Source organism: Trematomus bernacchii, unplaced genomic scaffold (genome assembly GCF_902827165.1).
Source record: "Trematomus bernacchii unplaced genomic scaffold, fTreBer1.1, whole genome shotgun sequence".
In the NCBI taxonomy this organism is placed as follows: Eukaryota; Metazoa; Chordata; class Actinopteri; order Perciformes; family Nototheniidae; genus Trematomus; species Trematomus bernacchii.
Window position 1 is genome coordinate 8545378 of NW_022987564.1, and position 21993 is coordinate 8567370.

At 41.8% G+C, this 21993-nt stretch overlaps 2 protein-coding genes across 2 annotated transcripts; both read right to left on the reverse strand.

Annotated features, from left to right (window-relative positions):
- Window positions 1–311: 311 nt before the first annotated feature.
- On the reverse strand, window positions 312–3330 carry LOC117477753. Its single transcript, XM_034124495.1, has 8 exons — window positions 3326–3330; window positions 3042–3210; window positions 2487–2612; window positions 1461–1919; window positions 1117–1224; window positions 878–1021; window positions 708–787; window positions 312–575 (listed from the first exon to the last, which is right to left on the reverse strand). The coding sequence occupies exons 1-8, from the start codon at window positions 3328–3330 to the stop codon at window positions 377–379; spliced, it is 1290 nt and encodes a 429-aa protein (XP_033980386.1). The 3' UTR covers window positions 312–376.
- A 724-nt stretch (window positions 3331–4054) lies between these two features.
- Window positions 4055–21047, reverse strand: nup153 (nucleoporin 153). The gene is given in 23 exon segments (XM_034124602.1): window positions 4055–5649; window positions 6134–6213; window positions 6215–6318; window positions 6436–6654; window positions 7205–7630; window positions 8284–9144; window positions 9594–9761; window positions 9918–10550; window positions 10647–10748; window positions 10844–10925; window positions 11750–11848; window positions 11952–12113; window positions 12585–12720; window positions 13259–13311; window positions 13433–13582; window positions 14757–14810; window positions 14944–14988; window positions 15256–15372; window positions 15782–15910; window positions 16340–16485; window positions 16976–17251; window positions 17388–17604; window positions 20880–21047. Coding segments are annotated over 23 exon segments (4476 nt in total). The 5' UTR covers window positions 21009–21047; the 3' UTR covers window positions 4055–5561.
- Window positions 21048–21993: the final 946 nt, after the last annotated feature.

Sequence of the window (21993 nt, forward strand, 5' to 3'; positions counted from 1 at the left end):
CTGAATCATTTCTTTATTTGAGCCATTTACTAAAAGGTTTAAAAAATATTATTACATTGAGTCAAAAGCTACTGGAACTGCCCTGGTGTCAACTGGTTTTATGTTATTTGATTAAAAAAGTCCTATATAAATAACCATGATGCTCTTTCTTGCATCCTTCTCCTAAATAAAGCTTTACATTATTTGGTTTCTGCACTAAATCCACTGTCTTCTTGTTTTGGAAAATGCACCAAAAGCACAATATCACCTGAAATCATTGGGGCCTCAAGGTGACGCACATATTGATTCTAAACAAGTCAAAGTATTACCGCTTAGGTTTTTATTTCTTTTTGTAAGACCACATGGTAAAAAGACCACAGAGGTGCAGGTCCAGGCTCTACTGGAGGTAAGAGAGCGCGCTGAAGCGGTCCGGGCTGAACCTGGGCTTGTTGGCCAGGATCACAGAGGTGTCGAGCGCAGGAAGGAAACTCTGGTGCAGTTTCTGGCATCTCTGCTCCACCTCCATGTGGCTAACATTTTGGGCCAGTCTGTCCTCCTGAATCACCAGATGCCTGTGTGCAACCTCCAGATCCCTCCTAAAAAATAAATGAATATTAGTGCATTGAGGATATTAGAAAGAAGTATGAAGAAATATTTAAATATAGGACATGAGGGGACAGGCAACAGAGAAAGCTGGGTCTAATATTAGAAGTGAAATTGTGACTTACTGAGAGCGCCTCAGGATTGGACAAAGTCCAGCTGCCATACTTTCAAGGTCACGTTTCTCCCGTGTGAGGCTGAATAGGGGCTGGAACAGAGAGAAAGGGTTAAAGCCAAAGTAGGATTTTAAGGATATTTAAGGCTTTCTTTGCTTCTGAATGCAATCTGTAACACTTACCTGGTCCAGGCAGAGCTCACGTCTGGGTCTCTGGTGGAGGATGTCCAGGCGGTGTGTGGCCCGGTGCAGCTTTGAGTCACAATTCTGGATCTGACAGGCTACTTTGTGACGGTCCGTAGTCAGATCAGAAATCTCATCTCTTATCTGGAGATAACAGAAAGCCACACAAGAGTGAGTGAGCATTACAAAAAGCCAAGTACATTTATTCTGTGGATAGAAAATAAAGTAAGTAGACTGACCTGCTGCCTCTCCCAGATCAGAGTATCCTGGGCCCTGGTCAGGTCCTTGATCTTCTTTCTCTGAGCATCAACTGAGCAGCGGCGCTGGCGCTCTTGGGTATTTTTCAGCTTCAAGATTAAAATATAAACAATGTTTTAAGACATACAAATGCAAGATGAAGAGCAAAACATTGAATTGACTTCCTTGATGGCAAAAAAAATATTATCAGATAAAATAATAAGAAATGAGCTCATGGTGTATTGAAAGCAACTTTGAAAAAAATCTTTAAGAGAGAGTTCATATTAAGCCCTAAACTGTTGTATTCAGGTCTGTCTAAAGTTTTGAGGTCAGTTTCTTTTCTTACATTGGCCAGTGTGAAGCGCAGGTTTCCCCTGAAGGAAGACGAGTCGTTGATCAGGTTATCAGCCGTCTGCCTCAGCTCCCTGCAGTGGGACAGCCAATTGTCATAGCTCACGTAGTTTGGTTTGTAATGGGTGGCAGGGAAACTTGAGCTCAGGGCGTTGACGTCAGGGACAATGCATTTGGTGGTGAGCTTGATGGCTTCACCCTTGTCCTGAAAATCTGCCAGCAGCTGAGCGCGGATCCCCTTCAGAGAGCCCCGCTTCTCCAGCAGGAAGCAGATCTGTCTCTGGAGCGTTTCTCTAAACTCACTGGTCAGCTGCTCCTCGTTCTTCAGTTCGGAGAGGACGCGGTCCTGTCTCTGGCCCACTGAGCCCAGACTGTTGCTGATGGACACGCAGTCCCTCATGAGCTGACTGTACACCTGCTTCTCCTGGAGAATGCCCTCAGCCAAGTCTTTCATCTGGACACATGAAAGTAATGATCATTTAAAGCTCTCCTATTATACTGTTTTTCATCAATATATTATAGGTCTCAGATATATACAAAACATGTCTCTGAAGTGTTTTGCTCGAAATACCAAACAGATCATGTATTGTAGCATCCCATAATCCCCTATGTTTCAGCCCTGTTTCAAAAGTGCTGATTCTCTGTCTGTTACTTTAGATGAAAATAAGGAGCCACTCGCAAGGGATACCTTGGTTGGTGATTGGCTAATGGTTACACAAGCCAACAAATCGTTATGACATCACAATGTGGCCAACACCTGATCAGCTCATTTTCAGACAGGTTTTTATATAAATGAGTCAGGACAAAAAGTGAGAGAATCTTTTTTTCTGAAACTTTCAGAATCTCTTTACACAGAGGGGACACATGTTGATGTATAAAAGACATCAAAAAGTGAATTTTGCATGATAGGTGTCCTTTAACTCAAAGCGGAAACTGTAGTCAATGATTGAGATAGAGGGATTACTCTTAAACTCACTTTCCTTGTTTTGCAATATATATAAAAAGTCATTAGTGTGTGTACCTGCTCCACAGCAGTGATTTCTCGATCCACTCTCGCAATGCTTTCAGATATCTGGGCCCTCCACTGGCTGACCTCGGTGTGTCGAGAGCTGAGATGCCTCATTGTGCTACGAGTGGCAGATGGGATCTACAAAAAAGAATACCATTTCTCTTTCATTTAGGGTGCAATTAGGGAATAGTTCCTAACAAACTCCTCCAGGGTTCCTCTTAGCACGTGTGATACCCGCTCAAATGGTAAAATGGACATCAGGTTTTCAAACCATAATACAATATCAGGCGGATCTTCATCCAACCATTTCTGAAGTATTGTGAGGCTCGCAGCATTCAAAGCAATTCCAATGATATGTCTACGTTCATAATTTGAATCTAATCCGAGAACAAAGTTATATGATTACACATTTTAATACAATGATATCACAAACATGCCATATTTCTTATCTTACTCATTGAAAGGTATACTACTTCTCACTTTGTTAAGGATTCAATGACTTTTTCTGCTGATACATGAGATAATTAACATTAAAATATGGCAGGGGGATCAGGAAATGTTCATTACCCGTGAGATATCGTCTCCCAGGGAACAGATGGTTTCCTCGCCGAGCTTCAGCAGTCTGTTTCTCTGAAGCTGAGGTCTGTGGCTAACCAGATTTCTGTTGGAGGAGAGGACAGGCAGAGACAATCTGACCTCTGACCTCATTTGGTCCTCCTTCAGTGCACGATGGTGCCTAACAGTGTGACAAAAAGCTTACATCTTCAAAAAAAATTCTGTCAAATGTACTTAATGCTGAGAGATACTACATGACACCAATACAGTATTTTAAAACTAACAGATGTACTTACCACATTGTGTTTCTTCAAAATGTAAAAGTAAACACTGGACTGAACAAGGTCAGCTGCTGAACTCGTGCTCTCAGGTCAGGATATGGAGGTGAAGGGAATTCCGATTCAAAAGTAAGCAAACATTCGGAATGCGTTTCTATGGATACACTACTGTTTATATTTACACAAAAAATGCTAATATCTTTTTAAATCATTAAACCTATAAAACATAGACTAGCAGCTTACTTTAAAAAAAAAAAATTGCCTTTGTACATATTGTATGTTATCACTAGGACATATTTATTCAAGACTTCTAAAGACGGAAAACTGGTTTATATGAAATAAATCTGTTACTGTGTCTAAAAATCCAAAGACCTCATATATATATATAAAAATACAATTACATTTAAAAAAAATTGTTTATCCAGATTAAGGGCAAATGAAAACGATTGGGATTTCTTTTTTTATAATAACCAAAACCACATTTTATTTAAATCAGGAATTATTTATAAAAATCGCGCCACAATCTTTAATAATTCTCAGTTAACAATATTTGACAACGATAAATCAGCTGATATTTGGTCAAAATATTCCTGATTTTGATAAATGTATGGGAAGAAGAATTTTATTAATGATCTATTTAATAAGGTTGTATATTATTTACCCCAAAAGACATACCTGTTATATGGTAGTATGAGCCAGCCACCCGAACTGTGGGTCCCGAATGAAAAGATCAACAGAAAACAGGAATTATTTTTATAGTTTTATTGATGGTAATTACCCATGGTTTTAATTTTATCACTCATTCAGTAATAATCATGGCTTTAAAATTAAACTGACTTCCGTATCATCCAAAGTCACCCTCGTCCATTTAAACACGCAATAGAAAAATATATACTTAATACTTTGTACAATACTGGTTTTGGTCCAAACAAAAGTGGATCAGAAAAGCCAATATACCTTTTAGTCATCAAAGGCTCTCCAATTTGCATTTAAGCTCCTTTTAAATGGATTCGGGCAACTTTGAATATAGGAATTTACATAATAAATTCTAAAGACAAAAATGCTGAATGCGGAGTTGGTAACACAAAAAAAAAAAATTCAACTTCACAGATTAAAAAAGAAACTTCACTATTTACAGGTTTTTATAATAATATTCAAAGGCCAATTAAGAGATAGAGAGAGAGAGAGGAAGAGGCAGAGAGAGGTAAAAGGAGAGTATAAGGATGAAGGAGGAAGGAGAGAGACAAGACGGCACAAAAAGCAGAGAAGTGGAGCGAACCAAAGAATCAAACATGTAACGAGTTTTGAATCTATGCATTTACAAAGTCCTTAAGGAGTTGAACTAGGGCGTCATCCTCCACAGTGCATGGATACGTTTCCCCCTCTCCCACCCCCGCCCTACATCCGTCCTCCCCCCGTTTTTGTTTTTAACATTCATTTGCTTGCTCGCCCGTGGCGCGGCTATGCTAGCGGCCCAGGCGATAACTCTCGTTCAGTTCTCATACGCACACCATCACGCAACCTCAGCATGTACAAATAAACCAAACACACCTCAAAGTCTGTACATAAGAGAGGGGAGGGGGGAAAAAAAACAAGCACGCTGCATTCACCACAAAGTTTACACGCTCATCCCTGTACATACAGCACACCGCGGCTACATCTCCAGCGGCATCTTTGATTCCCGTAAGAGGAGCAGTCTTAATAGTTTTTCGGATGGCCGCTGGAGATTCCCCGCACAGCTCTCACTACAGCTCTGCACTTCACCCATACTAATTAATAAGATTCTGTGAACACTCGCAACTCTTTAGATTTGCAGTTTTTGCCTTTGTGATTTTATTACAAAAAGTCATGCCTAAAGTCTAGCAGACATTTGCCAGTGTTGAAAATATAGATATGACGTCTTGTTGTTTTCGTCGTGTTGAGCAGGGGGTCCTTGGTTGATTGTTGTTTTCTAAATCACTTTTATTGTTCAGTCAACATTGTTTTCAAGTCCTGTGGGATCTGTCTCGCATATCAACAGCTCCGGGCTAAATGTGAAAACTTTTGAATATTGAGCCCAGCCTTCAGCTCAAACATCCGCCCCCCCCCCCCCGTCCAGCCCGAGCACAACGCGGCACCGAGCCTCTGCCCTTCTTCACATGCCGAGTCCTTTCAGTGTTTGTCTAGCTGAGGCCGTCCAGGACTCTGTTCAGCCTTCAGTGGGGATACAGTCAAGTCAAAGTCAAGTCTTCTTTAAAGTCGAGTCCGCAGGGCTTTACTTCCTGCGCCGCACCGCTGTCTTGATCTTACGCCCAGCGATCGCCGGCTGTCCAGCAGGGGAGGCGGTGAAGGTTTTTGCGGCCCTGGAAGACAAAAATCACATTCCTATTATTATTATTAGCTTCAGGACAAACACCGCCATCAGAAGCAGCTGTGAAATATGTGCAGACCTGATTATTGGTTCACCTATCATTAACAGGTGATATTAATGCAAACTGGAAACTTTTATAAAAACATTTCATTTCTTTATGCGAGTATAATGATATTCTGTTTAACTCTAGTACATTTTCAATGAAAATCTGTCACAGTACTGTTTAACTTTGTTTCTGTGCGATATGTCTGTTTTTGGCAAATGAATAACAAAATATGAGCGTTTGGAAGAGGAGAGAGAAAAAGGGACAACTACAAAAATGAAAAAGATTTAGGAGACACTGGATTATCAACACCATATTATCGATGTGTATTATAAACACAAACACAAACGTTCCTCATGTTTTCAAGAGATCTAGTCAAAGCTACTTTTTTATTTATTTTTTAAATACCCATAACTGAGGAGATGAGACTTACCCAATATTGAATGCGGGGGGTTGTGAAAAGTTGAACCCACCTCCAGGGGCCTGGGGTGGGATGGAGGGGTTGGCAGGGGGGGGCCGGGGAAGCGGCAGGCCCTCCTCCGAAAGTAAACACTCCTCCTCCTGAGGCGTTGTTTGGGGCTCCAAATGCACTGGCTCCTCCAAACTGGAAGCCTCCGCCTAAACAAAGTGGCACATTTACATAACTGAACTCATGATAATCCTACTTTCACAAGAATCAGGAGGTACCACGGACCCCCTGAGGTAAAAAAGGAGAAATATATGTCAGTCACCCACCTGGTGCAGAATTAGCAGCGGCCCCAAAGACGGGTGTGGAGTTGTTCTGCTGCCCAAACACCGGGGCGGCGTTGGGTTTGACTCCAAATGCCGGGGGCTGGGAGGATGAGGCGGTGAAGGGAGATCCAAAGGTGGAGCCGAATGAAGGGGTCTGGTTCGCCCCAAATCCAGCAGAGGGGGCCGGGCTGAACGCAAATGGAGAGGGAGCTGCAGACGGAGCTGAGAAAGGATTGAAAATATAAATACAGGTACATTTTATAAATATAAAAGAAAAATATAAAATATCAAATGTAAATGTTTGATCAGACATCATCATGCTATTTTCTGAAAACCCCCACTATGAGCAAGTGTAATGGTTTGGTATATTATAAATCAATGCAAACATGTTTTTAGCTAAAACAAAGTCACTGCCAGAGTACTGAAAGGTTTTTCTCAATACATGAGGGCAAATATGAAAGATGTATTTAAGTTCACTATTCAAATGCTATGAAAGGGATTACTGTAAATTATTATGTTGTAAAGGTTTAAGTATGAAACAATGCTAATGCAATTTTAACAAATGTGAAACTTCCTTTTAGTAAAACGGTTTTAAACACAATTTCTGAAGGGAACAAGTTTCAATGATTTAAATGTACTTATTATAGTAGAACAGGTTCAGACATTATGCTTCTGCCTGCCATAACTATCACTCTTAACTACCTTATTTATACTTTTTAGATTGTTAATACGCATTGTGTGACTGAATAAAAACACCACTGCGAACACAGACCTGCAGAAGAGGCAGCAGGGGGCGCTGCTGTTCCGAAGCCGAATGATGGAGCAGCAGCAGCAGCAGCAGCCGCAGCAGCAGCAGCAGGAGGAGGAGGAGCAGCGGCAGCAGGAGCACCGAAGAGGAAGGGCTGAGCGGGGGAGGAGATGGAGTTCAGGTTGACCGCTGACGGTGCCGCCGGCTGGCTGTCCTGACTCTGGCCGAACAGGAAGGCTTTGGCCGGAGGAGCGTCGGTGGAGGAGGCAGCAGGCTGACCGAACATTAAAGTGCTAGGAGCTGCGAAGGGAGCCTGAGTGCTGCTGCTGCTGCTGGGGGTGGAGGAGCCGAACAGAGAGGGCGTCGGGGTGGTGGATGTAGAGGTGGTGGAGTTGACGATGGGATTACCAGCCATAAAGGAAAATGCTGGTTTTGGAGCAGCAGAAGAATCTATTGAGGGGAGAGAAAGGTTAACTATGATGTTATATATATATATATATATATATATATATATATATATATATATATATATATATATATATATATATATACCATACAGTGCAGTGGTTAAAGGGATCATCCGTCAATGTTTCACATCAAAGTGAGTTTACGACATTTATCACTGTACTTCTCACGGTTGTAAAATGTCTTCTTTGGGGGAGCTTTCTCCTCAATTATCTTGAGGGAAAACACATTTTTATATGTTTATCTAAATTCTGCTTCAACCTTAACCAATATCCGAATTCTCAAAATGATGCAAGTAAACATTTTAAAACGATGAAGTAATATTTAAATAGTTTTGCTGAAAGAAATTGGCAATAATTGGAAAGTGAAACAACAACCTCATTCTGATGTTGCGCACCCCTTACCAGCTCATTTTAAAACCCTTGACCAGCTTCAGCTAATTGATAACAAGCATATCATTAGAGTCAGGCTGATTCCTAACAGATGCGTAGGAAGTGACCACAAGGACTGCTTAGATGAGAATATAATTCATAATGTCATCCACATTTCAGCCTTTATTTAGGGACAGAAATGGTAAGCAAACTACAAAACAACTCAAAGATACTATCTACAGCATCACTCTCCGAACTTTCTCTCACCTGCTGCACTCTGTCCAAAGGTGAAAGACGGGTTCGGGGCCTCTGCAGTAGTTGTTTCACTCTTGTCTGCTGGCTTGCCAAAGCTAAAAGTGGGTGGGGGTTGTTCCGTTGGAGCACTGGTCTTGCTGAAGGAGAATCCTCCAGTGGCGGCCGGTGCTGGAGCAGCCTCAGCATCTTTACTAGCAGCTCCGAAGAGGAAGCCGGATGGAGCCGAGGACGCGGCGGCGGCTTCCTTCTTTTCCTCTGGCTTCCCAAAGGCAAAGGTGGGAGCAGCTGGCTCTTTGTCCGCCTGTAGAGATCCCAACGTGGAGCCCCCCGGTGGTGTGGGGGTCGTTGAACTACGATCGCCCAATCTCCCAAATACAGACCCCTTGCTTGAAGTTGAGTTTGTGGATGCGGTGTCATTTGATGATGCTGCGCTTTCACTTTTCTCTTGTGAAGATGAGGAGCTGTCGGGTGTTTTCTCTTCGGGTTTTGAAAGTCCAAAGGTGAAGCCGGTCTTAGAGGAGTTACTTTCTGTGCTAGAGGATCCGGTTCCAAACGGTATCCCACCGCTGGCTCCGAACTTAAACCCAGAACCTGCGGCAGGTGGGTCTGACTTTTTGTCATTACTAGAGGCATCCCCAAATGAGCTGCCAAACTTAAACCCCGATGAGGCAGTAGTGTCGTTAGATGTACTTTCTGATGGGACTCCAAATTTGAATCCACCTGACGATGAAGAGGAGGACTCTGTTAATGAGCCTCCAAACTTGAAACCTGCGGATCCGGATCCCAAGGTACTGTCTGTTGTGCCAAACTTAAATCCTCCAGAAGTAGTGCCTGAAGTCCCACCAGCTGACGAACCGAAAGACGAACCAAAAGCTGAATGGAAACAAAGGATAGAAAACATTGAAAAATGAAGTTATATTTCATCGGCTTAAAACAGTTGACAAGATTTTGTTTATCTCAAAAGAAATAAAACATACTTAGTATGTTTTCGTGTATCAGAATAAAACCAGGTCACAGCAACAAAACATACAAAATAAAACTAACCTGCGGCCCCGCAGCAGAAGCCTAGCCCGAGAGGTCAGCCCCCGAACGTTAAGCGGTCTACTGATATTTACTAGCGTCATCAAATACATAAATGTTCCTTGTAAAATGCCTGATTTGATCGGTAGCAACAGTGTTGTCACAAGATTATTAACTCGAAGAAAGATTTCTTCACCCTACTCCAATATGATGAACATTATACAATAATCTATAGGAGAACGTGAGTAACACTCATTTACTTTTGAATTCTTGTTGCAATAAAAGCAGGTTGCCTTTGTTACCTTTGGGCTCCACAATAGCTCCAGGTTTGGCTGTCTGACAGGCCACACACTGTACATCAGCAGCCTTGTTCTGCACTAGACAGACGTCACAATCCCAGACACCCTCTGGCTTCTTGAACGCATCTCCAAACCCAATCAATGGAGCACTGCTGGCTAAAGAAGAGGCTCCTGTTGTGAGGATAAGGGGAAAAAAGATGCTTTACTAAACTAACAATTTCCTTTACATAAAGGACAGTTAATGGAATTCTACTTTAACAAAAAACAATGATTCAGCATTTTGTAGAACATCAAATACCAACATTACCATGTTCCGGATCATATTACCTGGTTTGGCGCTGCTGCAGGCCACGCACTTTGTGTCCTCTGCCTTGTTTTCTACCATACATGTATCACATTCCCATGCTCCCTCAGCTTTTTTGAACTTGTCTCCAAATCCAGTAAACCCTGTAGCGACGGGGGCCGTGGGTAGGGATACAGTCTTTACAGCTGAGAAGGCAGAAGGAAGAGTCGTTGAGGGTTTAAGCCCTGTCCCAGGTTTGGCCGTTTCGCAGGCCACACATTTGACTGCATCAGGTTTGTTTAGAACTAGACACGTATCACAGTCCCAGGTTCCTGCGGATTTGGAGAACATGGTGCCAAAACCTGCCGAGGTTGATGTGGTGGAGGAGCCGCTGCTCTCTACCACATCCGGGGTGGCTGTTAAAGGTTTACTGTCCATAGATTTGGGCTGTGGGGCACAACAGCACACACACTTGGTGTCCGATGGCTTGTTCTGCACCATGCAGACATCACAGCTCCAGCCTGGTGGAGCTTTGAACGTAGCACCAAAGCCTATTGATGTGAGGGAGGAGGTGGTTGTAGTGGTGGTGGAGGAGGAGAAGGAGGGGGTTGTTGATTGTGTTGAGCTCAGCTGGGGAGCTTCGTCTGGGGAGGTCCGAGCAACAGGAGAAGCAAAGCCTAGACGGAGTGGAGTAAAGTAAAGTATTAAGCAGTGAACAACATTTTTACACAAAACCAAACACTGTAGATGTGCAATGAGTTATCGGATCTTACCAGGTGCTTTGAGAAGATCTAGCACGCTGCCCTGCTTCAGGGTCTTGGCTGGTTTGAAAGGTCCTTCAAAGTCTTCTGTGCTTTTGCTTGGGGTTAACTTCACTGCAGAAAACATAACAACACAGAGATCAAACTTCAAGTTTTCTCAGGAAAGGCAAAGAATCATCGTTATGCTCAATGTAGGAAAACTGTCTTACCTGCGACTATGGGAGAGGCCAGGTTCCCATTTGACATGGAGGGACCCAACTTTGCTACAGGTGCACTAAAAGTGAATTCAGCCTACAAACAGGAAATAACAATTATTATCTATATGATGTAAATAGTTGTCTCCCTAATCAATAATGCTGTGTTCACATCAGACGCGATGCGAATATTTGCACCGCTCTAATCGCTCGAGTTTCACCGCGGCTGTCAGCTGTGTTAACTTGCATCATTCAAACAAGATGCGCTGGCCAGGGGGCGGGGCTTATCTCCATGGAAATACTATGGTAGTTACCAACTACAACAAAATGAACATATTTGACCGTGATTTAATTGTAATACACAAAATGATGCCGAAGTAACAACATACTGATACCGGTTAGTAAAAACCATGAATTAATGCTGTGACAAGTCTGCAGACAAGACGGCAGGCGAAAAACCTTTTAAAATGCGTGTTTTCTGAATGGAAATCGGATAAATCAGGCTAAACTCACAACACGTCCTACAGACAGAAATAAAGCAGTGACTGTATTCGCCATGACACAGACAGTCTGTGTTTTGTACTTGTAACTTTTGTCCAGTTTCTGAACAGATATGAGGAGCTGTGAGCTCTGTGTGGTAACAGCTAACGACTGATGTTTTGGTTTTCTGGTTGAACGTCAGGCTGAGATCCTCACCGCTGATTGGCTTTTGCAAGAACGCGTTGAAAAAAATTGAACTCTCGCGGTTGTCGCAACCGTGCCGCGGCATTCGCATCAACCGCTGTATTCATGCCGTCGGAGCGAATTTGCATCTGTCCGCGTCTTTGTATTGACTTTACATGTAATCGCGCCGCCCCCAAAAAACGCATCGCGTCCGGTGTGAACGCAGCATAAGTTATCATTTTGAAAGTGTTTACTTACTGAGGGGGAAAGGGAAGGAGGACTACCAGCAGTAGCTTTGACAATGGGGGAGGAAAATGTAAAAGGAACACAGGGAGGGGTCGAGGCTGTTGGTAGCTCCTGGAAAAAGAAAAATAACATTTTAAATGTGCATCAATTATGTTGTTAGCTATTAGCAGTATTTAGCAGCTTTTTTGTGAAATGAGACCATTTTAAGACCAACCTTATTCGTGACAGTCTCCTTAATGGGAGTCATTGGCATGAAGTTGGTCGTACTGATGGTGGTGGAGGTGGTTGTGGGAGGTGGGAGTGGGGAGGTAAAGCTGAAGGAAGGCATGGTGTGGATGGGAAGGGCGATGGTTGGTAGGTCCGGTAGCTCAGCCATCTAAAGTCACAAAACAAGGAGGAGTCAGAATCAGAGTCCTTTATGTGTCCCACAGCGGGGAAATGAACAACGGTACTGCAAACGTGGCAGTGCAGAAAAAAAAAAAAGCCAAAATAGTAGAAAGTACACCAACATTTTATACGCGTTAATTACAAATATTAAAATAATAAGTACATGTCGATATTAAAAGAAAAATAAGTAGTAGCATTTAACATGAACATATAGTGTTGAAATAATTGCATCAGTGCGTTTCATTTCAGAGTAGTCTTTTTTCAGACCAATGCTGAAATGAGATAATATCAATCTGAATGCATCAAGGCACATTATCTGTTTATTACCTCTCGGCCGGGCTTTAAAATAAGTGTGATACGGCCATGGTACTTAAGTATGATTACCTGTTGTTTACCACTTTTGTGCATGAAAACTAGAATTGAGAGTTAATATATACAACGTTTTGATGGAAAGCCTTACCTCTTCCTCATCAACGCGTTTAGAGGAAGGTCGTGCACTCATCCTCTCTCGCTTCATCTTCCCCCCCCCAGAGCCCGCGCTGCTGGCTGCAGGCGTGCTGGACAGAGGATAGGCCGGGCCACTGGAACCCATTGTGCTATTAGAAGAGGGGTGGAGAGCAATAAGTCAAATAAATAAACATACAGGGATCGGTTTAAAATAACTATGAATGCTTTGATGAGGTTATATTGCCTTGCTGGTGGACTACATTAAAGGTGGGGTAGGTACGTTTGAGAAACCGGCTCGAGATACACTTTTTGTTATATTCCATGGAATGCTCTTAACATCCCGATAGCAATGAATATCTTAAGTGCTTTGACAACAAATCCATTAAAAAATGTCATCTGTGGAAGCCGTAATACTGTAAAAAGCACGACCAATCATTTTAGCCGGCCCAGCTAAAATAACTGGATGGCCTACCTGCCTGTCAGCCTTCCATCTGTGCACAAACTTATCTAGTGCCCTCATTGGTCATGTGCGCGTTCGTGTGTGTTGGAGGAGGGGCTCTGTAAGGAAGTGGCAGATTTTTTCCGGCTGTGTATTTTCAAATTCTAGCACACTCGAGCTGGTTTCTCCAAAATTACCTACCCCACCTTTAAGCTTCTTGGCTGATTAATTAGAGTAACATGTTTTACCTTTTAGATGGACCTGGGGTTGCTTCAGGTAGTTTCGGTGATTGTCTTGTGGGCTAAGGAAATAAAACAGAAACAGATTTATTATTTGCTTTGTACTCTATTTTTCTGCATTTAATGTAGAGGAATTGCATAGAGAAAATGTTGACAGTGTATAATAACGCATGAGTTTCTGACCGTGTCTCTGGGAGTCCTGTCCAGAGTTCGGCTCCACCCCTGGACCCCTCCAGGAGTCAGAGTCGGCCTAAACGACACGGAGCGGTTTCCTGACACCGACGCTGCAGCAGGAACCATGAGCTTCTGCACCGGGGGGAGGGAGGGCTCCATCTGACAGAAAGAAAAGGTGTTCAAAAAAGATAAGAATAACAATCAACAAAGTAGGCGGTGCTTTAGTATTTGTCTTATTGTGTCTAACATAGCTGGTTTATGCTTCTCAACTCAAACATAAACTGTGTCCTCGATGGTGATCTGTAACATTTAGAGTTTGTATTTCATATACCTACAGGGCAGGCCTGTTGTAAATCTGATCAGGCTTTGGTTACAGACACGGCTGTGATTCTTTCTCTTGTTTGCAAAAATAGAATTATTATTAAGCTTTGTATGAATCTAGGTCACATTTCTTTAATTCTTTAAAGAAACAAATGATGACACTTTGTAGAAGGGTGGAGTCAAATCATATGGCAGATACAATAACTATTTTTCACTTTTTGAAACTGAAGTTTGCACTCTGCAGGGGCCTTTCTAGTTTATGCTAAAAATAAATAAATAAACTATTTGCTAATAAATTGTTATTAGAACCCAAAATATCGGTTTTGACAAAGAAACCTAGGGTTGGTTGGAGTATATTTTGGACACTGCTAAAGCATACATAGCAGTTACACAGCAGGCTCTCTTGCTTTGGACCTGTGATGGTCAATACACCATTGTTCAGATTTACAAAGCAGCTGTCGCAGCTGGTAAAGCCTGACAGTTATTACTGAGGACAAGTCCAGAGCTGGCACTTAACCCACTGCACTCATAAACACACAATTTCAAAAGCCACATACATCTTAGAGTATAGTTCACTTTTGCCCACAAGCACTTGCGCATATAAACACACAGGTGTGCATATAAACACACAGGCGCACACACACAAACACACACTGTGGTGAACAGCTGTGTCCCAGCCAAAGAGCCTGGTGTACAGCAGGCCAACAGACAGTAGGACAGGAAGTGGCAGAAAGACAAACGGCCACAAGTGCTGCTGGGTTTGCACAAATCTATCTTTGTTCATATCAATAAGACTTGTGCCTGATGAAAAAACACTAAGCAGAAAACACAAGTGGAGCTTAGTTGTTGACGTGCATACACAGATTAACCTTCAGGTCATTCAGGGACAAATATGAAGCAATCATCATAATATCAGGAAAACAAGGCATATAAAGATAGACACACAAACATAGTTTTAGAGAAACCAGGCAGGAGAAAATGCTGTCACCTGAATCTTAAAATCTGTACTTACACGTTTCTTTTTCGACTGATAATGTGAAACATCTAGATTTGAACCATCCATTGACTGCAAAGAAAAAAATGAATGTAAGAAAATGTGTTAATTGTTGAGGAAAATCAAGTTATCACAAACAGCAATTGATGTAAAATGAGCGGCTTCAAACTAATGATTTATATGTCAATATATTAAAAGCTCTTACTGCTGAAAGGGGGGACGAGGCAGCCGATGGGATTCTCCTTGCATCCTTTAGAAAATAAACCGTTTACATTACTGTGTTAATTTGCAAAATATCAAATGCCTTACCACTGTCACACTTTGAGATGAAGTTTGAACAGAGGAGAGGATTGTGTGTGTGTGTGTGTGTGTGTGTGTGTGTGTGTGTGTGTGTGTGTGTGTGTGTGTGTGTGTGTGTGTGTGTGTGTGTGTGTGTGTGTGTGTGTGTGTGTGTGTGTGTGTGTGTGTGTGTGTGTGTGTGTGTGTGTGTGTGTGTGTGTGTGTGTGTTGTACTCACAGCGAGGGGGCTGGACATGCGCTCCAGGGACTGAAGGATGCGCCTGGCTGTGGCGCTGGTCACCCCACAGGGCTGAGCCCCAGCAGGCTTGGCCTTGATCTGTCTCCTCACTGGGGCCTACAGATCAGATGAGGTCCTTTAGTCTCCATTTATATTAACAATATTCCCACTACAGTCCCATGCATGCTATGACTTCAGTGCTCACACAGAAAAAGGCTGCCAAACTTTACAAGCTACACATGATAAGCTGCATATATTTCTGTATATTAACTATTATATTATCTGTAGAATTAGATTCCAGCGGAGGTCGCTTAAGGATTGTTTGAGACTGGTGTGATGAAAACCTTCATTTTCATCACACCAGACTTTACAACACTGGTGTGATCAAAACCTTCATCACACCAGTGTTGTAAAGTTCAAAGTAAAAATGTATAGAAAAAGACAGCTTTAAATCCATTAACTTCTTTGTTAAATATTTAACTCGGCAATGAGAAGTTTCTAAAGTGTGTGTTTCTCAATAGCTCACCTGGTACGGTGTTCCAGAACGACCTCGAGCGCTCCTGACTGCCGCTGCCCCCCCGTACATGGTCTTCCCGGGATAGAAGGGGGAATCTCCGAGCTGGCTGGAGTTCAGCCCTGTGCTGTTTAATGACGACTGGAAGAGAGGGTTAAATCACATTACTTAAGGATTGAGGGATTGAATGTATGATACAAGAGCAAGTAGGTTAAGGTAGACGAACAAACTATAATATAATCAAAGATATTTGCCCCTTTCACGCATAAAAAAACTAGCCTTTTCTTTTGCAAATGAAGTCATGTCAAATATTTGTATCTATGAATATTTAAATATATAACCAGCAAATGGGGTTTGGCTCAAAATGGTATTGTTACTCTGAAGATGTTTTTATAATTGTTATTCTTGGTAGAAATCTTAATGAGAATGCACACTAAAAAGCAGTTGTTATGAGTTGATCATACTGAGACTGGTGTCTGGCATGCAGCAAGAAGGAAATGTACAACATGTTGATCACGCATGTGCTCTCACAGCAGGCGTTGCTCAGTAACTTGATGAACAGATACTCACATTGGAGGAAGTTCCAAATACAGACAGGTTGAAAGCAGGCCTTTTCAGACTGGACTGGTGAGCATGATGAGAGCCGTGAGAGTGCGTTCGGTCCGTCTCTGGGGACCAAAGTTGTGGAAGTGATGCTGTTTTGGAAGTGGGAACATCTGTTTAAGATATGCAAAATACGAACAAAATATAAACTTAGCGGCCCGATCTATACAATCCATGATTGAGCTAATCCATACATGAGGGAAAGAAAGCTGCCTACACCAGCCTGTAAAAACTGAAACAATATATTTCCTACATATTTCCATTTGAGTGGAATCAAAACAGGATGCCAAAGATATATTACAATGTTGGTTCAATCTTTTCAGATAGATTATCCTCATGGTAACAACATACTATAACGTTTTTGAGGATAAAGGTGTCCCACAAAAAATATCTTTCAGTGGTTATCAATTGGAGTCAATTATTTTTCTGTGAGTTCAACAGTAACCAGTCTACAGACAATGATTTTTCTGTGTATAGTATCTTCAATAAACTTAATTCTGAAGAGTTAAATCTATATCACCCCTTAAAATTACATTTCTAGGAACATTAAATTGATCACTTTAATAACGTTTGGTTATGTTCCCTCAAACTCTCTTACTTTACCTTTTTCTGAGGCGCGGGAGGAGAATCCGCTAGTGGTGGAGATGTTATCATCTTCGTGCTGCGATAGGTTGTCCTTGATTTCTTTGACCAAGGAGAAGCCTGTGGAAAAGGGTCCAGGGGCTGAGGAGGTGGAGGGTTGGGAGAAGAGGTTGCTGGGGGACCCCAGGGTCGGGGAAGAGGCATCCAGCGGGGGAAAGTGGAGATGGGAACGACTCAGAGGTGGCCGAGAAAGCACATACTCCTGAAAGTTCAGGGAAGCCCGGCTGGTTGAAGGCTCTGGTTGAGAGAGGGAAAAGTCAGAGGTGAGCAGGATGGTAAAGTTAACAACACAAAATAAGTGCAAAATATAGGAATTCCTTCGCGTGGGACATCAAATGTTTTGATGAGATGTGACGCTGACTGAGTCGCTCACCTGTGTTACCGGTGCTTGGTTCTGGGGAGTCTCGTCCATCAAGCAGAGGAGGACCCTCTTCGCTGCCATTGGGAGGAGGAGGAGTCTGGCAGTTCTGCTCCATCCCCAGTCCATCTCCTCCTCCTTCAGGAGCATCTTCCTTCTTGAAGTATTTCTGCAGCCAGGAAGGAACGATGCTCTTTACTGTGTCTGTCACTCGACTGATGATGCCTGACGGCTGCAGAAAAAAGAAACATGAGAGGAAGTTGTAAGAAAAAAGGTTGAAATGAGCGAGAAGCAGACATGAATGCATATCAGCAAAACTAAGTACCACTAACTCAGGCCACTACTTGTAGTACAAGGTCCTTATCAGATTGAAATTCTCTTATCAATCAGCAATGGAATAGAGTCGATGCTTTTAAATTAACGCTGCATAATCGAACACTTATGCTACATGAATCTTATGGATTTGTTTTTCAACTACTAAACTGAGGAAAAGAGAAAAGATAAGATGCCGGTGCTATATTTATTCGGTTTTCAAGAATATTGAATTTGCAGATAAGCAATTCCCCTTAATTTAAATCGTTATAAAATCACACACAGCCGTTGCAAAACACAGCAATCAACACCGCATTGTATTATTAGAATCAGCTGCACAGACCCACTTGCAATGAGAAGAGTAAGTCCTCCCCAGTGCAAAGCAAAAAAGAAGCCAAGTATGACAGCGTGAAACTGGGTCAGGCGCTGTGTTTGCTTCTGTGAAGCGAAGAGCCAGTGACGCTGGTCTGCTCTGTACTGAGGTCGAGATGAAATCCAGTCGATACGGATTAATCTAGTCTCTTACGGAACATATCAAAAGTAGCCTAGTTTCCAGGTACTCGTTATCTAAAAAGCCCATTACTGAAAAAATCTATAAATGCATCGGCCTATTAAAGGGAAAGGTGTATTGGAGAGCATTGAACAAGACAATGTTAAACTTTTGACTGGTTTATCTAGTTATTTTTTATTCTCAAAATGTATTTCTTTAGCTCTTTGATTTTTAGAGTTGGACCTCTTCATATTTTGGCTATGCTGTCCAATGTTCTTGTGACTAGAGAGCAGACAGATAAGGCAGAGTTGAGTGAAGGGGTTAGCTAGTGGTTGTATCACTACATGTTCACACTGTATAACCCATGGAAGCTTTCAACTCCTGATAAGAGCCATATGTGGCCCCAAGTTTGCTGCTTATCTAGAAAAATACACCTGTGAGCCATCCAGCACTTTAACCTTAGTGCACACAAGTTCAACTAGTCAAAGGCAAGTGTACAATCCACCCCAGTACTAGTTTACGTAGCACTACTATAGCTATTGTTGTCTGGATTTAAGGGTGCCACATTTCTGCTGTGGGCAGACTCAAGGATATGTTGTCATTACCACTCTGAAAGCTATCATGTAAAACTGCCGGGCCAGTAAAAGCTTAGTCGATCAGTACATACATGTTTTTACAATAACCAATGTGATGCATCTTCACACCTCAAAATCTTAAACCTTGAAGTCAGCTTCATTGTCACATATTGGCCGTCACGTGATGAGGTAATTATTGATTAGAAAGACTCCATTTTCTCAGTAAGCAAACCCACACCTTGCTACATGAATCAAGACAATGATGGCGAAAACAATGCATGTCTTAGCATGCTCCTGCTTTTTAACCGGTGTTTTGTGAACTGAATACAGGAACCTCGTATGGATAACTGTACATAAAATGTGGATGTTAAATGTTTTTGGCTGAATTTAGTCCAGACCTTTTCTTATGAACTTCAGAAACTTCCACATTATTTGCCATTTACACAAATGTATGAGCATTAGCAGATGTAATCATGACTCCAATATGTCATGATGGAGACGCTGTTCAACTCATATTTGCATTTATTCAAAAATAAATATTACAAGTTCATGTTTGTCAGTTTGTTGTTGGCATAAATGCATTAGTCCTGTCAAATCCCTAATAATAGAACATTTAGATTGTTGATAAAGTGGGATATTGTGTCAGGACTTGGTTGATGATACACATGCCAAGTCAGCAACCTCTGTTTGACATTACATGACTGTGATGTGTATAGATGCTGAAGCAATATCACTAAGCCCTGTATTCCCTAAGTTGACAATTAATTAGGTCTACTTCAACTCTGCACAAATTATTGTTCACAATTTTCAACAGTATTGATGAACTTTATAGTTATTTAGCAAGCTGCCGTTTTCTGTGCATTTTTGCTAAGAACGGTTTCTAATTGTATATGGATTATGGTAGAGCAAGAAGTGTGACATGATGGTACCTAGATTCCAAGTCTAACACTGCCAATAAATACAATAAATGAAAATCTTGAAATGGTCAAATGTATTAGATTAAACCAATATATAAACCCCCATTTGCTTTCTATAGTTTATATAATCGACATAGTTCATTATGAAGATATATTGTATGTGATGGGCTAACATGTATTTAATACAAAGTGGTTGAAGTCAACACAAGTGCAGATATCAATAAACAATGACTATCCATTCAACTCTTGTTGTGTGATATTGAGTGATACTTGATAACCTTAAACATAATCACAATGATCATGAAAACCACTTTCACTAGTAAAACTATTGTCAAAGAAACTCCATGGCCTTTAAAAAAAAAAAAAAGCTTTCCGTCGGATAACTACCACAATAAACTGGCATTAATATCAACAACCTCCCAATATTCTACGTAAGGAGTGCAAAATAGTTAATCGAATCTGCCATGTATAAATCCAGATACAGCTTGTCCACTGTAACATTAAAAGGCGCTTTAAAGAGAACACTAGCTGATGTCCAGGCGGCAAGTGGAGTCCCCTCATGCAGCCATGTGGATTCATCCGATGCTTCCTGCGCAATCCAACTGGCTGAGATTCGGCTAACGTAAGCTAGCCTAACAACCAAATTGATTCCCGGCAGACCCGAAAGAAACACAATCTTAAGATCTAAATACACGCAATGCGGCTACCCGTAGCTATGGAAGGGTGTAGTTCATCACAATGTCACTTCTCCCTGTGACGCCGTGAGGACTTAAAAACTTAAGAAGCGAAGACAACAATACGTTGCTCGCTAATGCTAGCCTTCTAGCTAGTTAGCATTAGCTACATCGGCTAACACTTCTAATCTACTTCTTTGCTAACTTAGCTAGCAGCTAATAACCTGCTAATAGAGCTGACGTTGGTCATCCCAACGCGTCATGTGTGCAGTTGCACTTGACCAAATAGTGGGTAACTAGTCTAAACGACTCACTGTGCACTGATTTGACCTGTCAAGTCCGTCTGATTTTGCTAACATATAAGCCAACTCACTAGCATTTCATCTACATGCTAGCAGCGCGTGGAGGCCACGAGCGCTAACAGCAGGCCATGAAATCTCTCTAACAAAACAAAAACAAGAGCTAAGACATAATGGCACCGCAATCACCATGACGTCCTCGAAACGGGCCTTAAATACGAACACTTTCGCTGGGTTTACCTGTTTACTCTTGGCGTAAGGTTTAGAGGCGATGTGATATCTCCTGCTTCTAATTTTCCCTCCACCCGTGGCCGCCATGGCTCTTTCGTCTGAGTGTCTATCGGTGTTTCGGCGCCGGATAGCTGTCATCGAGCACAGCGGCCACACACAAAGGAACTCTGGGAAATGTAGTAGCTGAACCTAACAAAGAGGAAAGGTTTGACAGGACGTTGTTCCACATGGCTTTATCATAGGGTTCTTTTTGTGTAATTTGACATGTTATTTTTTAAATACCTTACCCGCCATACTGACGGTCAATTGATTGATCGATTTTTTTCAAATAAATCATGGAATGTTTAAAGGTAGGGTAGGTAATTCACTTCAGAAACACTTTTTGTTATATTCCATGGAATGCTCTTAACATCCCGATAGCAATGAATACATGAAATGCTTTGACAATAAATACAAATATTTCATCTGTGGAAGCCGTGGCGCTGTAAAAAGAAAGTCCAATTATCTGCCTGGCCCGCGGCAGATAATTGGATGGCCTACCTGCCTGTCAGCCTTCTATCTCGTGCACAAACTTATCTCGTGCCCTCATTGGTCATGTTCGCGTTCGTGTGTGTTGGAGGAGGGGCTCTGTAAGGAAGTCTGAAGGAAGGGGCAGATTTTTTTCGGTTGTGTACTTTCAAATTCTAGCGCACTCGAGCTGGTTTCTCCATTCTTACCTACCCTACCTTTAAGTAGCAAAAACGCAGTCTTTTTAGAAGACAAAACTGGTTAATGTTTTAATAACTTTAGCCAAATTCGTGATTGGTTCCCTATGTATAAGGACCCCAGCCATCATCACTATAATGAAACTCAACCTTTGTTTCATGAAATCCAAATATCCCAAAGACCCTATATATTTCAAGGAAAACTGTAACAAATGGAGTATTTTTACAACTACAATTGCTTTATCAATAATGTGTTTATGTTTGGGTTAGTTTAAGTATTATTCAGATTCATGCATTTATAGACAATTTTTTTTATTGTCTGTAGAAATATTGTATGTGTCATGTGCTATGGGATGTAAATGTTACGATACGTATTGATTGCGTACTGTTTGTAATTTCATTTTGTGAATAAAAACTAT

Excerpts from the sequence above, each read along its gene's own strand:
- LOC117477753 (XM_034124495.1), bottom strand. Across the intron at positions 1,022-1,116 it reads TGATCTGGGAGAGGCAGCAG|ATAAGAGATGAGATTTCTGA; the intron begins GTCAGTCTACTT and ends TGTTATCTCCAG. Across the intron at positions 576-707 it reads CCAATCCTGAGGCGCTCTCA|GAGGGATCTGGAGGTTGCAC; the intron begins GTAAGTCACAAT and ends TTTATTTTTTAG.